The following is a 17,044-nucleotide window of genomic DNA, read 5'->3' as shown; positions in this document are numbered from 1 at the left end:
TGTTCATGTAGATTGTGTTTTATCTATTCCTTTTTGAAAAAGAGTCTCTTTAGCATACAGTGATCGCCTTTGGGTGTTTGGGTGCAAAAATCTTTAAAGAAAGAATTTTGCACCCAAATTTTATACTAGAGTAAAATGTTTCTCACTGATATAGAGTACAGTAATGTAATTTCTGTAGACGTACACAAATATTCACAAAATATTTGCTTATGTTTTTATCCTTTATTTCCCCTTTTGGTTCTGCCCTGCAAATCATGTATCTGTACAATAACAAAAAAAACCATTCAGAACAACTTTCTATACAAGTGCATGAAAACAGTTTAAATACCTGATGATCCATAACATTTTTTTTTTATATACATGTTCATTTCATGTCGCATTGTCTCCTGTTGTTTTTCTAACCGGTAAATTCTTCTTCAGTTGGTGTCCATGTGTGACTATTAAGGTTTGTTTTAATGTAAAAGAAAAATATACAAACTTGATGTGATCATAGCCGTAGAATAACATTATAGCTGCCTCAAAAGCAGTGAAAAAGTCTCTGTACTGTGTACACATCATCTTAAATATGTACCATGAATTATTAATATATCAGAGCACCTATTTCCAGACTGTTACGTGTGAGGCTGGATCTCCCTTTAACAGCCTAATGCATTATTAAAGCCTGCAGACTGTTTGGATTTAAAGTGCCATTCAAATGATCCATCTGTCTCCTTTAAAAGAAACACAACAGCACTACATTTTTTATATGATTTTGATGGTTTTACACAGTGAATTATTTAGACTATTAATTATCCAGTAAAATCTTCTTTATAAAAACTGAGGTGACTTGAGAGACTCAATTGTACTTTTGCATTAAAAGGACACTAATAATAAATTCTAATAATATTGAATAATTTTGTTTAAATCAACAAATTTTTTGTCAAACCCTTTAGAGTTTTTAATTTCAGTTTTCCCTCTCACGTAGATCTCGTGTAAATATTTTCAAGTGAGTGAGTCAAGTTTGTTTCACACGTAGCATGAATCTCAGATGAGTGACGAACTGACTCTGCTGCATTTAAAAAAATAAATAAATAAAAATAGTTCTGCAGCAGAGTCGCATTCTAGACCGAGATAGTCAAAGGTCACATATATTGGTCTGCATAGTGTACATAGTGAACACCTTTAAAAATACAAAACTCATAAAAACATGCAAAGAATATTTGTTCAAACACATTTACTGTATTACATTTATTTATTTTTACATACTGTATAAACAAATCAATCAAAATAAATTTACAAAAAATATAGAATCTTAAAAAAAAAAAAAAAACAATAGAAAGGAAGGACAAAAAGGTTTCTGCCACCGATTCTGTTCACATTCTCTTCAGGAGTAAATTTACCTAAAACTAAACATTGCTCTAAAAAATTCCCCAATACCTAAAATTCTACAAGTTGCACTGGCTCTTCCGTCTGTACGGTATCCTCCTGCTGCTGTGGACTTGTGTCAGCAGTTTCTGCATCCTCGTGATCACCTGAATAAAAAGAGGGACATTTTTATATTACAAAATATTTTTACACTGAAATTAGAAAACTTATAAATTGCTGTGATGAAGTCCTACTCGATGGGATTCGATGTATCTGCACAAGTGTTGTGTGATGTCCGTTGGTTATTGGAGGCAGCCGGGGAACTGCATCTTGGAAGACTTGTTCGTCATCCGACTCCACCAGACTCAGAACGTCTCCACTGTCGTCATCCACTTGCCTGCAGAGGTGAGAATAGTATGACACGGGCGCACACGTGCAGCCAGATCTTTAAAACTGATCTTCGCCAAGTATTTGTTAGACAGTTTTGTTCAGTCCACATTCCAGAGATGGCTTTGACCAAAACCAAAGTCACCATTTTGGAATTTTTGGCCACTAAAAATCCTTTGGAGAAATGTGTTTAATGTGAATGATCATCATAAAGACCACAAGCTAAAATTCTTCAGTTTAGCAAATTAAGTTTTATATGTGCTAGTCCTCCAACTAAACAACTGCGACAATTTAGCTGAAAAACGTGTTTTACGCAGTTCTGCCATGTAAGGTGAAGAGTTTTAAAGAAGCATTTTGTTTTTAAACAAGATTGAGGCGCCAGAAGCGGAGCACACTTTCAATCACAAAACTGGAGTTTGACCCCCTCTGTGCAAGCTAAAATGTGTGGGCAGACATCAGTGACAGCAAAAATCAGTTAGAAGCTCTATGAAATGGAGCAGCTGCAAGTAGAGGTGATTTGCAAAGCAGCTTGTAAAAGCAGCAGCAAGTGTGTGCAGGCTGAGCATGGTATCAAGATATCGTCTACTGCTCAGAGGTGGAATTACTCTTAAGGGTGCTGAAGATGTATAGATGGTAGGATTTACTTTTTGTCCTTTCTCTGAGATCCTTCCATATTTGTAAAAGCACAGATGCTCAGAATTTTAGATTCCTTGTAATCTAACTTAAAAAGAAAATAATGGTAAGATTTTTAATAGATACATCTATGGTGTCAACTTCAAAATCCTACATTGCCTCGTGCTCGAGTTATTACAATTACAAGATTGACCTCTGACCTTGACCTGAGAATGAGGTCACTGAGATTGGAACTTGTCTGAAACTTTTAGTAGATACACCTATGGTATGAACTCGATACTCCTATTTCGCGTCGTTCTCGAGTTATCACATTCATAAAGTTGGGTGTACAAATGACCTGCCCACCTTCCCATCAGGCAGTGTGACCACAACATCCCAACTGCCTTTTACAGCCGAGGGGTAAAAAGAACTCCTAGAAAATAATGGTACTACTTGATGATTGGCTTGCTTTTAAATGGAAAAAACAATGCATTTCAAATGCAACACAGGTGTGCATAAAGTACTTTAACTCAATCTATATGGACTGTGCAACTAAAGTAAGCATTTAGTATATATGACAAAAGCAAATATGAAATACTCACCCAAAGCCACCTATTGACACAAAAACACAAACACAAAGAATGGCATCAGTATTAGTAGATTTTCATGTTTAATACAGTTCCTATTAATTTAAAATGCAGATACAGCATGTGGATTGTTATTGATCAGAGGCTGACGCTATTATTGATGCAAAATTTATTTATGAAAAGAAAAAAAAAATTACCCAGGCAAATCCGGTCTCTGCTGTTGTAGACAATTTTGGCTATGATGACAGCTGACCCCATAATCAGTGCTGCTATAAATATGCCGATGACTGCTCCTGTGTACGCGGAAGAGGCTGCTGAAACCAAAAAAGGCAACAGGAGAAGCTTATGAAGTACAAAAAAGGGTGGAGCAGCAGGTTTATCTGGATTCCAGAGGCGGAGTCAACACCTGTAGTGACTAGCATGCTGTTTACACTTCTGCTTAATGTCTATTCGTTATCTCACGCAGACATTGAAAAAAATGCAAAGACATGCAAATGATCTATTCTGTAAAACTACTAATGCCAGGATATTCCTCTTATTCAAAACTCAACTCTTCACAGTGAGCTCCACTTCTAGCTCGCGTAGTCCGAGCGGGTTCTCACTGTGGCAGAAATAGAAGCCTTCGTCCTCTTTAGTGACGTTTACTATGGTCAGCTTGAAGACCGGGCCTTCCAAAGACAGGATGTACTTTGATCCAGATTCAATGTAGTCCAGTTGTAATCCCTTTCTCCATGTGGTAATTGCAGGGGGCTTGGACGTGGTCTCAGTGCATGTGAGTGTTACATTGCTTGCCTCCAGAGCAGAGACCATTGGTTCGCCTTCAGGGAAGGGAAGCTCTGACAGAGTGAGAGAGGAGGAAAAATAAAAATAAAAATCAGATACTTTATCATTTCAGTCAGATATTTTTTAAAAAAGTCAAATGTATTTACATTTACAAAACTTGATTTATGTGGGATATAAAGCATATGAGGAATCTTACTTGAAAAGTATTTGCCCCACTCCCAAATTCCTATTTTTTGCACATTTGTCACACTTAAATGTTTCAGATCATCAAACAAGTTTTGATATTAGACAAAGATAACAACTGCACTTTACTTGGGTTAAATAATTTCCAAGCCGACCTGGCCTATGTGGAAAAAGTAATCGCTCCCCAAACCTAACTGTTTCTACTACCCTTGGATGCAAGAACTGTAACTGATTGCATTGCTGTGGAGGAATTCTGGCCCACTCTCCTTTCCAGAATAGTTTTAATTGAGCCACATCGAGCACGAACGGCCTTTTTAAGGTCTTGCCAAAGCATCTCAATCTGATTCAAGTCTAAAAGCCTTCATTTTGCCTTTACTGAACCATTCAGAGATGGACTTGCTGGTGTGTTTCAGATCATTTTCCTGCTGCATAATCACGAGTACGCTTGAACTTCAGTGTACAACCGAAGGCTGGACATTCTTCTTCACAATTTTCTGGTAGCAGAATTCATGCTTCCATTAATTACACCAAGTTGTCTAGCCACTGAAGCACCATCGCACTACCATCAATATGTTTGTCTGCAGGTACGATGTCCTTTATATGAATGCCAGATGTAATGGGACACAACCTTGCAGGAAGTTAACTTTTGTCTCATCAGTCCACAGAATATTTCTTTCTCTTTCTTATTGTTGAATCATGAACACCTCTGCTGAACCTAAGTGAGGCGAGTAAGGCTTGTAGTTCTTTAGATGTTGTTCTGTGTTATTTTGTAACTTCCCGTTGAGTCATCAATGTGTTCTTTGAGTAATTTTGGTATGCCAGCCACTCCTGGGAAAGGTTCACCACTCTTCCAAGTTTTCTCCATTTGCACTTAATAGCTGCAACTGTGGTTCACCGGACTCCCAAAGCCTTAGAAATAGCCCTGTAACCCTTTCCAGACTTTCAATAACTTTGTTTTTCATCTGTTCTTGAGTTTCTTTGGATCATGACATGATGTGTTGCTCTTTAAGATCTTTTAGTTTACTTCACTATGTCAGACAGGCTCTGTTTGGTGATTTAGGTTTGGCAGTAATGAGGAATGGTTGTGTAATGAAATTTAACTCAGCTTTCCAAAAAAAAAAAAAATGTGGTTAATCAAAGTTAATTTGTGATTTAACAACTTTTTCACAATAGTCAGGTAGTTTGGATAGCTTTTTAGCTTCATCCTTGAGTTATCACATTCACAAACTTGGGTGTCCACATCACCCAAGTTTTAAGGCCGAGGAGTGAAAGCTGCACTTTGTATTTACCTGGGTTTCTGATCTGAAACATGCAAGTGTGATAAATATGCAAAAAAAGAAGAATAACAATCAAGAGGGGACAAATATTTCTGAGCAGAAAACAAGTTGTGGCCAGGAAACATTTCAGCACAAATTGAAAATGAAGACCAAAAACCAGGCCTGACCACACTTAAAAACAATTTCAGCTCTCTAATTAACCCTTACTTTCAAAACTAGCATTTTGTGGTTTACTGAGGTTTGAGCCAACATCGATAAATAAACACTGGAAATAAGCTGTCTTCTTGCAGAAACCTTACATATACTGTACAGACATGAAAGCTGTTGATCTTCTCGTCTTCTTATCCAACTCTTACCAAGAGAGCAAAAGAGCTTATGATCATACTGATCATATGTTTTCAGTAAAAACAAAAATGCTGCTTTTAAAAAAAAAAAAAAAAAAAAAAAAAAAGATAAATTAACACAATATGTTTGGGTTTTTTTGGTCTGTTATTAAGACCAAACAGTCCCTTTCTATGAGTCATGCTGGCTGATGAGGACAAAAATACACCAAAATAGCTTGCTACATGGCTAAGCTCAGAAGTGGAATTTTATAGCTTCTTCTTCCCCTCTGGTGACAGTTTTGGTACTGCAATAATATCACTGTGTTGTTTTCATGCAAAAGCTGAAGGTTTGTTTGTATTTTGGATGAATTCCAACTTCAAAATAAATGTGTTTTCAGTATTTTGACACTTTTCCACACCTTTTCTTGTTTTTAAATTTTACTTTTTTACATTTCAAAAACACTAATATCCGCTATTTGATATATCAACCAATCACTCCAGCTCTAAACCTGACATTGTTCATACTTTTTCATGACCTCCAAACTGGTTGGACTATTGCTTTGTTTGTTCAGTAAATATCAATTGCAATTTGTAAATAAATAAGAATATTTTGGAATTTTACTCATTTTGTTTGACAAAATGTCATTTTTGTTCAGTGTTTCTGATTCACAGAAGAAGGCTGATCAGAGAACAGCAACTCACATCCTGTTGCATCAACTCATTGTTTGAATAAGGCATTCATGTGATGATAACCTTTACACAACTGGGTGACTCACTAACTGCCCACATGCCCTGTGTTGTGTTCTCATGAGCACACTGCCAAGTGTTATTCTTGTCAGGGCTGGAAAGCTTAATCGAATAAATATTATGGTACTTCATATGAATATTAAAAACAATACCCAATAATTAGGATTAGTCCCAATCAAGTTACTTTTACATTTATGACGAGCATGGCAATGTTAGCCATATTTCTGGAGTAATGCTAAACATAATCAGTTTTCCTGGGTTGTGACTCTCTCACATTGTGACCAGAAATTTTTGACCTGTTGGCTTCAAGGGAGGGTGCCATCATTCTCTAAGTCAAATAAGCATTGCTCACATAGTTCCTACTCCTGCAGCACATATTTTTCCTCACATACGTCACATGATATCTGATCATGCGGATGGTTTCAGTTTACTGTGACGTTTTTACAGAAACTCTGTCCCTGAAGGAAAAACTGTATGTTAGACAAAAGTGACATTGTGTGTGATATCTTCTAAGACTTTTTTCACACACTCTTATTTTGAAAATATTATTCAACTATAGGTAATGTTCCTGTTAAGAACCATGTAATTTTATAGGGCTGTACCATATAGCTGTTTCATCAGATTTAATTGGACTTTTAAATTGAAAGATCATCTGACAAAATACCCACAATGCACTTTGCATTTTACAATTTTAAAAAACTTGAGACAAAATAATCTGGGTGTAGACCTGCACTAATTTGTTTTTTGTTTTTAATTTGAGGAGTCTGTGGTGGCCAGTGCCATCCACTGGTGTGCTGGGGCAGCAGAGGGTGGTGTACACCAACAGGCTCACACTGATCTGGAAGGCTGGTGACGTTGTGGGTGTGGCGCTTCACTCTGTGGAGTCAGTGTGAGAAAGGAGGATGGTGTTCAAGTTATGGACGAATCCTATGACTAATCAGTGATTACAGACCGATGCCCGAATTATTTTCACTTGTCATCATCTAGTAAATGTTGCACGTGATATTGTTTAACTTTTATTTTGCTTTGAGTGTATATTTTTAAATACTACAGTGTTTATTTATTTTTATTTGTACTTCATGCACTATTCTTTTTCATAGTTTGTTCTTCGTCCAAAGGGAGAGAGTATGTAATTGATTCTATTTGTTTGTTTGTTTGTTAGCATTATAGTGTCCACAGTTTTCAAGCTATCATGTTGAAATTTTGTTGATAGTAGATACCAGTAACAGCTTGAGCTGATTTGATTTTGGTGTAAATTGAGTCAAGGTCACACTTTTTGCGCTCTCTGAGTGGCCTTTTTTTTATTGTCACAAAGTAACTTCCTCGCTGAGAATAATAAACTATTGTGATTCTGAGTAATCAAATATACTACCTGCACAGAAGCTCAACCATGACATAAATGTGATGTCAGAACTACAAACAGTGATTGACAGCAGCGAGTGTCACTGTGGCTTCTTAAGTCAAAAGTATATTAAAGATTCAGCATTTGCACATCTCAGGATCGTTAAGAGGCTCATTTCCCTACAACAAGCTTACCGAGGGTAAACGAACACGACTTCTCTTTTTCTGGGCCGAGGTGCTGGGGCTGGGCTGTGCAGTTCACGGTCTGCCCGTCTGACAGCGTGGAGCGGCTCATCGTAACATTGAGGCTGTCCGCCACCTGGAATGGTCCCATATCCCAACGTAGGTTTGGGGTGGGATAAACTTCTAACCAAGTGCAGGTGAACTGGACTAGAGAGATGTTCTGTGTCAGTGTCCATTTACACTCAGGGTGTCTGTCTGAGACATCTAATTAGGAGAAAAAGAAATAAAAATAAAAGCATCAGTAATGAGCAGTAGGAATGCACTCCTGTATGTTCAGGAAAGGATATTCAGATCATTTCAGTTCCATTTTATTTACGTGGAGCCAAATCACAATAACAGTCACCTCAAGCTGCTTAAAGCAAAACTCAAATTAAGAGCAAATTTTAATTGATATTTTTCTGTTAGACCTTTACCTTTAAGTGTTTTTTAATGTTTTATTTACTAAAAATATTTTGTTACATATAACAATATTACATTCATCGCTTAAGAATTCCCTCGCATTGGGTTTGCCTTGTTTTCCTTAACAAAAGCTGCACTTGAGCTTCATGAGCGCCACAAGTTGCTTCCAACTTGTGGAATGTGTTAACCCACAATGTGTTAAGTCCAAAGACATTCAAAGATGTCGGGAATGTTATGCCAGGAATGCTTGGCTTAATCAGGCCTCAAGATCCCCCATAAAGGGTTAATCACAGGTCACTGCGTGGTACGTCTATGCCAGTTAGTGTTCTTTGATGTTCAAATCGTTTTTGAAAAGCTTTGAGGTGTTAGCACAAAGTGTTAGCTTGTATCTGATCTGAAAAGCTGCTTTAGAGACTACAAGCTATTGTTACGTTTCGGTGTTGTCAGTGTGTTGTTTTTGGCGTGACTGTTATGTGTTTCCTGCTTTACTTTGAAAGTCTGTGTTATCTTAGTGTGTTCAGTTTACTTTTCCTTGTCTCGTCAGGTCTAATTTGCCCCAGCTGTGTTTCCCTCCTGTGGTCCATTCCCTGATTGCTCCTTCTATGTATTTAAGCCCTGTGTGTCAGTTGGTCATGGTCGTGATCTCCCCCGTGTTGTAAATAGTTTGGTGTTTTGTTGTAAATAAATAGTTTGTTGTAAATAGCTTTGTCGATACTTTCGTTTTGGGATTTTGGTGGTGAGCTTTAGTGGGGTTTTTTTTGTGTGGTTTTTTTTTTCTTTCTTTATTTTTACTTTTTTCGTGTTGCACTCCGGTTGCCTAGGCCGGGGTGTAACACTATCAAGTTCTGCACTTCTATCATTCAGTTAACACATTTTTATGTATCGATCATTCGATCATGGGCTCACTTTCGGTCTGCCTGATCCTGTTACGAATTCTGTAAAGTGTTTAGAGTGCCATTGCACATTCAATCTATCCATGATTTTGTACTAAGAGAGCTTAACTTTTCTTAGAATAACAATTTCACTTTTGATACTTCACTCTTATGTCTGGGGTTGATCTAGGGTCAACCGAAACAACAGACAGTGCGCGAGATAGGGAATAGAGAGAGTAGGCAGGGTGGAGTGGGTAAAAACGAGTGTCGGGAGGGGGAATCTGATAGAAGGAGTGAAAGGGAAGATTTACAAGATAATAGTAAGACCCGATGAGATGTATGGTATGGAGATAGTGGCTCTAACAAAAAGAGTGGACGTCGAGCTGGAGTTGGCAGAGTTGTTGAGAGTGACCAGGAGGAACAGGATTAGAAAGGAGTACATCAGACAGCCCAGGTTGAGCAGTTTGGAGACAGCATTAGAGAGGCAAGGCTGAGACAGTTTAGATATCTGCCAAAGAATAAGAACAGATATACTGGATAAAGGATGTTTAAGATGGAGTTGCCAGACAGGAGGATAAGAGGAAGAAAACAGAGGAGATTCATGCAAGTAGTGAAGGAGGACATGCAGAGGGTTGGTGTGACAGAGGAGAATGATAGAGATGGGATAAGATTGGAAGTAGATGCCTAAAGGGAGCAGCTGAATAAAGAAGAAACCCATCTCTGATGCCATATTTTCCACTAATTACTAAATGTTCTGGTGAAACTTAAAGCATCTGAGTGGCCGGTCCTCCCTGAGCCTGCTTCTGCTGGAGGTTTCTTCCTGTCACAAGGGAGTTTTTCCTTCCCACTGTGACCAAAGTGCTTGCTCATAGGTGGTCACATGATTGTTGGGGGTGTCTCTGTATTTTTGTAGGGACATTACCTTACAATATAAAGCACCTTGAGGCAACTTTTGTTGTGATTTGACACTATAAGTAGGAAGAAGAGGGAAAGCTGTTTGAGTTTAGTTATCCTGTGTAACCTTGATATAAAGCAAAGCAATCATTTATTATGATTTCATTAATGAAAATTTCTTCTTTCAAACACAGCATAAAAACCTGTAAACATTTGCATACTGTTGAGAAAAGACTGAAATAATTTGCTTAAATGGATGTATATTAGTTTACCTCTGTCTGTGCTGTCAACACATTTACATAACAATTGTGCTCAAACAAATTTTAAGAAAACACTGGAACTGTAAAACAAAGTGTTACCTGACATATAAAACAGGCCTATTATTTCCAAACATTCAGTAAAAATGGATTTGATTTTTCCGTGTTGAAAAGCGAGCTACAGGAAGTCAGCGAAAACAGGGAACAAGCTGCGTGCAAACATTTCAGGAAGTCAATTCAATGTATTGTTATCGCAGTGACTCAATAAACCGCCACAGCCTCCTTACCCTGCACATAATATAGTATTTTTTTTCCTCGTAACAGAAGCCACATAGATAAAATCATTCCACAGTTACACCACGATTAATCATGACATTCACAGTGTTTGAGTGTAATATTTTCAGTGAGGCCTGGATAGCATGTTTTGACCTTTCCTGGCATTCATTTTCCCTCATCTCAGCTGCTGGTGGGTACTGACTCAGCTTTTTTTCAGCCCATCAAAACATCTCTCAGTATGCATTTTTTGTTCCCTCCACAGCCTTGCTTGCCCTCTATCATATTCTCTCTTGTAGTACAGCAAGAGGTTAAGAGGGAAAAAGTAGTCCCCACGCCACTCTGAACTGGACTGGATTATCTTTTAATGCTTAGCTAGCAGCTTTACTAATAAAACTGTGAATAACTAAATATTTTATTCAGCTTTTCTGTCCAGGAATGTCTCCGTGCAAACATTTCAACATGTCTACAGTTTTGTAGCTTACTGACTAACATTCATTATAAACCTAAAACACTGTACTAAGTTTCTTTTTGTGGATTTGACCTCAAGTTGTACTTGAAGAGCCATTTAGTTTTTTTTTTATTCCCACTGAGTGAATTATAAACAAAAATGTATCTAAAACACATATTAAAAATTTAAATTATGAAATGTTTTCTGCTTTTAAGCAATATAACCCATTAATGTATAAATTAAAAAAATTTAAAAAATTAAAAAAAAACAGGTTTTGGTGAAGCTTACAGCACCCAGGAGTGTTTCAGCTCCACTCTCTGGCTAAATTGTCACATGCAATCTTCAAGATTTTCCTTTTGTTTCCTCTGCTAAATAATGACACCACTTTATAGGTAGGCGTGCTAAAGTGAAGGATGTGTTTTTTAAATGAAAGGGGAGAATGCATAAACAGTGAGTGTGTTTATATGAAAATTATCACATTAATATCAGTACTAAAACTCAGGCCTGCATGTCATCAAACTTAAAGTTATACAGTATTCAGCCCTGCTGCAGTCTTTGCCATTAAACCAAAGCTCAGTCTTTGATTCAAACATACATAAACATACATAAAATCCCACTTTACACTGTCAAGCTTACAGTCACAGCAGATTATCCTGTTTGTGATACTTACAGTACACTAGCAGCTCCGTGCGACTGATTACTGTCACATTTGAAACAGGGTTGTGGGCCATGCAGCTGTAAACTCCTTGAGCGCTGGGCTGAATGTTTTGTATGGTGAATTCCAGGGACGATCCAGAGCCTGAAACCAGCGAGTCGTTGCTTGACGAGTCACCGCTGAAGGCCCAGGTCAGGTGCTGAGATGGGTAGGAGGAGCCGGAGCACCTTAAAGTAACGGATGAACCCCGATCTGTGTAAAGGGTCCCATTGGACAGTGCAGTGGCAGGACTGATGGATGTAGACACATTTTCTGGTCCACCTGAGAGAAATGCATACAGTGCATTAAAACTTAGTATAACCTCACTCAGAGTAACTTCTAAATTTATGAGATCAGTAAATACTGTAAGCAACTTTAAAGATATGTTTGTAGAGGAAAATATAACAAGTGTCATTATGAACCAATAAAAGCAGGAAAAACGCATTCAGTGGATCTGTCTGTCTTATTATACAATGTGTTCCGAGGTTGTCTTTGGCATATAAAACAAAAATACTCAAGCTAATTTCAGATTTTGATCCGAGCCATTCTGCAGCACATTTACTTTGATGTTTCAGTTTAATGTCCCGCTGTAGAAAGGTGCAGACACCTTGAAATTATCCTGCAAGATTCCTTGATAAACACATTTTGCCCGCCAAAACTATTCAGGAGAGAAGCAGCAAAAACAGCAACCAATCACACTTCACCCTTTGGATGATGTTTTCATGCTGGTGCCCAAGACACACAAAGTGGATGTTATTTCTGAATAATTGAGCTTCACTTTGTTCACAAAACATTTTCCTGGCAGAAGAGTGGAGTGTCAAGGTTCTCTTTAGCAAACTTGTCCTGCAGTGGTTTCATTTGGTATTAGAAAGAAAAACTACCCTTATTTTCAATTTTAGCCTAGAGCAGTACCGTTTAAATATGGATTTTAGGTTTGCAATCAATTATGAAAACCAGAAAATCAAGATAAAACAATGACTGTTACAGTCTGTTTCACAGAGAATCTCTTGTACTTTGTGTTACACCTCCACCACACCCCTTGTCTTTAACATTTGTACACACCCATTCCTTAAAGTCCAAACTTACTCCTCATAAGGCTGTGAAAGGAGTGTTTTCTCAGACAGATATGGAAAACCAAACAACTCAACAAGTAATCATATTAAATAAACTACATTTGCCAAACTCAGCATGATGACGATTCTCTTCCATAATCAAGTAGCCTGATGTCCAACCATGATTCTATCTAGTAAGCTTCAGAGCACAGATGTTAACTGGCTCCCATTACTACTTAACACTTCAGCTGTTACTCTCTTTTCTGAATGATGTCACACTCTTGAAATTTCTAATATATCGACGCGTGATCACAGAACCATCAAATGTTTTGTTGCCAATAGCCAACAGTGTCAAAAGAAACCTGAGAAAAACTAATTGCTAATTAACTGCGAATCAAACGCTGACCTGCCAGAAACCAATCATCCACCACTGCTGTCCATAACAGCAACCAGTGTTGGTCAAGTTACTTGAAAAAAGTAATCAGTAACTAATTACTGATTACTTCCCGAAAAAAGTAATCCTGTTACTTTACTGATTACTTATTTTCAGAAGTAATTAGTTACTTAGTTACTTTTTAAAACATGATTTATCCCGGAATAGAGATAGATCTTTCAGCCCAATTCTACTTTTTCTGCATAATCCATCATATAAAATGTAATCAAATGAAAAAGTCTCTTTTTAAAACTTTTATTAGTTTTAATCTTTTAACTTCTGTGTTTTACGTGCATCTATTTGAAAGGTGAGTGTAAACACAAAAAACTATTTTATTTTATATGCTGGAATATGCAGAAAATAGGTTTAAATGTTAAACAAATTTCTTCCAGTCAGAGAATGTTGCATATAATTTAATATTTGCCTCATGCGTGAAGTTAAAAGATTAAAGCTAATAAAACTAGTTTCAAAAAGAGACTTTTTCATTTGATTACATTTTATATGATGGATTATGCAGAAAAAATAGAATTGGGCTGAAAGATCTATCGCTTTATTACCTACTCAGGTTGTAAATCATTTTTTTAAAAAGTAACTATGTAACTAATTACTTTTGAAAATACTTTTTGGGGAAGTAATCAGTAATTAGTTACTGATTGCTTTTTTCAAGTAACTTGACCAACACTGGTCATGAGACACTCTCGCAAAAAAAAGAAAAAAAAAAAGAAAAAAAAAAAAGAAGAAAATCACGGTTTTAGTAACGGAGTAACGCAGCGTGCTTACGGGAAAGTAACAGTAATCTAATTACCTTTTTTGTAATAGTAATCCCTTACTTTACTCGTTACTCGAAAATGTAATCGGATTATAGTAACGCATTACTTGTAACTGCCCATCTCTGACTGCAACCTACATATACCCAGAAGTACAAGGTATTCAGTGTATTCAGGACCAAGAAATATCTCAAGACAGATTTTTGAGCTTTTTGTGGACCAATGAGATGGTGTGTGACTCTTGATGGACTAGATGAGCGAGCCACAGCTGGACCAGTAAACAGCTCCACTTTGAATCAGGCACCAGGAACCTGCAGGTAGGGTACTGGTGTGGGCTGATGTTTTAAAGGTGAGCTAGTTAGATCTTTTTTTTTTTTGGATGAAAATGGACTTGAAATGAGCACCCACGCCTACTGACAGTTTTCAGAATCTTTCTTCAAGCAGCGATAGAGGAAAAAGTCTGCATTTTTCAAGAATGTCGTGGGCGACCGTGGCTCAGGGGGGTTGGGAAGCGTATCTGTAACCGGAAGGTTGCCGGTTCGATCCCCGGGCTCTCTGTCCTGGTCGTTGTGTCCTTGGGCAAGACACTTTACCCTACCGCCTACTGGTGTTGGCCAGAGGGGCCGATGGCGCAATATGGCAGCCTCGCTTCTGTCAGTCTGCCCCAGGGCAGCTGTGGCTACAACTGTAGCTGCCTCCACCAGTGTATGAATGCGAGAGTGAATGAATAGTGGCATTGTAAAGTGCTTTGGGTGCCTTGAAAAGCGCTATATAAATCCAATCCATCATTATTGTTATTATTAAGAAGACTGATCAGGTATTGCAGTACTCCACTGAGTGGTTAGCTGATAAAGACCTTAAAGATCAAAGAACGATGACCATAGCCGCCTTCTCAAAGTGTAGCTATAAGCGCTTTACAAATAGACCCATCCATCTTCTTAACCTCAAATTCAGGGTCACAGGGCCGTGGGAAACAGTCTCATTTGTCGCTGTCCATAAGGCCAGGTACACCCCTGACACGTCAGCAGTACATGACAGGGCAAACACATGAAGACACACTTACATTCATGTTCACTTACATTCACACCTATGGCTAATTTAGACACACTAAATAAACAGTATGTATGTCTTTGGACTGTGGAAGGAAGCTAGAATATTCTGAGAGAAGCATGCAGCAAAGTGAAGGCCTGGCAAACTCCACATAGCACATTTAGACCCATCTACAAAAGTCAGCCGCTGTCGAGAACTGGCCCACATGTTATGTAGATGAACCAGTTTGCATTTGCTAGAAATGTTCCAAGAATTCAGGCAAGCAACACCTACATTACCTCACCGTGAAGAGCTCATTGTTCAAAATGTGCGCATACACTTACTTGTTACTTGAAGCAGCACACGTGCCAGGAAGGAGCTGTTGTCAGATAGTGTGGAGTTGCACAGGTAAATCCCCTCATCTCCAGGCATCGTCGCGCTGATGTTCAAACTCCCATCAGGGTTCACGATGAGGCGCCGAGTGGGATCTCCGCCTGTAACGATTTCCCGTCCATTTTTGGTCCATGTCGTTACCACGGGTGTTACTTTACCTGCCGAGTAACACGGAAGTACAACGATGTCACCCGGTGAAGCTGACAGGGCCGTTTCGCTTGAGACATTACCCGAAACTTCCGCTGTAACGAGATCAGCTGAAAGGAAAAGAAAAAAAAAAAGATTGAAGCGGGGTTTTTACACTCACCTGTGTTTTCCGAGTCGATCCGAACTCACCTGTTGCAGAAATATACAACTGCAGAAGCGCTAACGTTGCTACTACCTTCATGATAACTTTCCTACATTGCCTTCAGAAATGAGTGAACAGTTGCGACTTCTAGGTCAAACCTGTCTGACTAGTCCACCTGCGGGAGCACCTCGGTGATACGCAGCAACACACCGGGCACCGGTCTGCCCATTACACACCACAGCACACGGAACCCAGTGTCGGCAGATGGCAGCGGTCTGACATGATCCGACTTCTGTCCTTCTCTTAGGCTTCACCAAGATTTGGTAGAGGTGCTCTGTTTACATGAGCATGCCAAGCCGGAAACTTTACCAGGACAGAAACCACACCCTGACCTCACCTTCTTAAAGGTGCAGTAACACCACAGCCATTTGTTTTACTTTTCTTTTTTCTTATCGCAGGTAATAAATTAGCTCATTTTCTTGCCTTTTTTAAAGGTAGTAAAAGAGATTGTAGTCAGAAAAGATGGATGTCAGGCTGTCATTGTAACAAACGGACATTATAAATAGGGCTAAGATAATACTAAAAACATAGATATCACTGATAGATATCATAGATATCAGTTGTCAACCGTTTATTTGGTTAAAATTCTGTATTTTTAGGAAACAATGTATCTATTTCTACTTCTTTCTCTTAAAAATTCAGTTTTCAGTTGTTTTTATAATCTTATTAGGTAATTACTATTTTAAAAATACATCTGTTTTCATGAAATGTTTTTCATAAGCCAAGCCTTTGCATTTATGATGGCCTTTGATTTCATTTCCATTCAGTTCCCCGAGTAACTCCACGAGCAACCAAAATGATGCCTCAAACTCCACAAATACACAACAAAGTATGCTTCTCTCTGCATGAATCATCTGAAGGGGGCGAGCTGCCAATGTTGTGCCTTTTTCCAATATTAATAATATTAATAATATAGGGCAGAGCTCATTCTCCTAATGACTTTATGGATAAGCAAAATTTGTTGGATTCGTGAAAACACTACACAGCCTTATTGTATATTGTAACTACTTTATGTGATTACAGTCCCAGATTTTTTATTCTAGGCAGATTGTGGTTCTCAGTAGGACTACTATCTGGTGCAGCTGTAATGTCACACAGACTAAAATAACAACCTAATTACAATCATGAGCTTGCATAAGGATACTAAAAAAAGTTTGGCCTGCAGGAATAGGAGTATTGCCTGTGAAGAAAGGGAGAGAGAGCTTTCACGGGAGTCTTACACCTCACAAATCAACACAGCCTAAGCTACAACCATACTCTAACCTAATTTAAAATTGTCTGGAGTCAGAAGGCTAAGCATTTAACATATGCTTACTCATTGTTTCAGTGTGTTTCATTTTCATTTTTTTCTTTT

General features: G+C 38.2%; 1 protein-coding gene across 2 annotated transcripts; it reads right to left on the bottom strand.

Moving 5' to 3' along the window:
- Nucleotides 1–928: 928 nt before the first annotated feature.
- vsig10 (V-set and immunoglobulin domain containing 10) lies at nucleotides 929–16,219 on the bottom strand. 2 transcript variants are annotated; one of them, XM_082555761.1, is made up of 9 exons: nucleotides 15,678–16,212; nucleotides 15,293–15,598; nucleotides 11,644–11,949; nucleotides 7,780–8,031; nucleotides 3,482–3,766; nucleotides 3,128–3,244; nucleotides 2,946–2,955; nucleotides 1,599–1,741; nucleotides 929–1,511 (listed from the first exon to the last, which is right to left on the bottom strand). In XM_082555761.1, exons 1-9 carry the CDS (start codon nucleotides 15,727–15,729, stop codon nucleotides 1,417–1,419), a joined length of 1,566 nt encoding a protein of 521 aa, XP_082411887.1. In that variant the 5' UTR covers nucleotides 15,730–16,212; the 3' UTR covers nucleotides 929–1,416. The 2 variants fall into 2 exon arrangements, with proteins under 2 accessions (XP_082411887.1, XP_082411886.1); XM_082555760.1 differs by lacking the exon at nucleotides 929–1,511 and having other exon boundaries at nucleotides 1,671–2,955; nucleotides 3,128–3,241; nucleotides 15,678–16,219.
- Nucleotides 16,220–17,044: the final 825 nt, after the last annotated feature.

This window comes from Aulonocara stuartgranti (assembly GCF_965226115.1).
Source record: "Aulonocara stuartgranti genome assembly, chromosome: 12".
NCBI lineage: Eukaryota > Metazoa > Chordata > Actinopteri > Cichliformes > Cichlidae > Aulonocara > Aulonocara stuartgranti.
The sequence above is the reverse complement of the archived record's forward strand: the minus strand, read 5'-3'. Positions and strand labels throughout refer to the sequence as shown.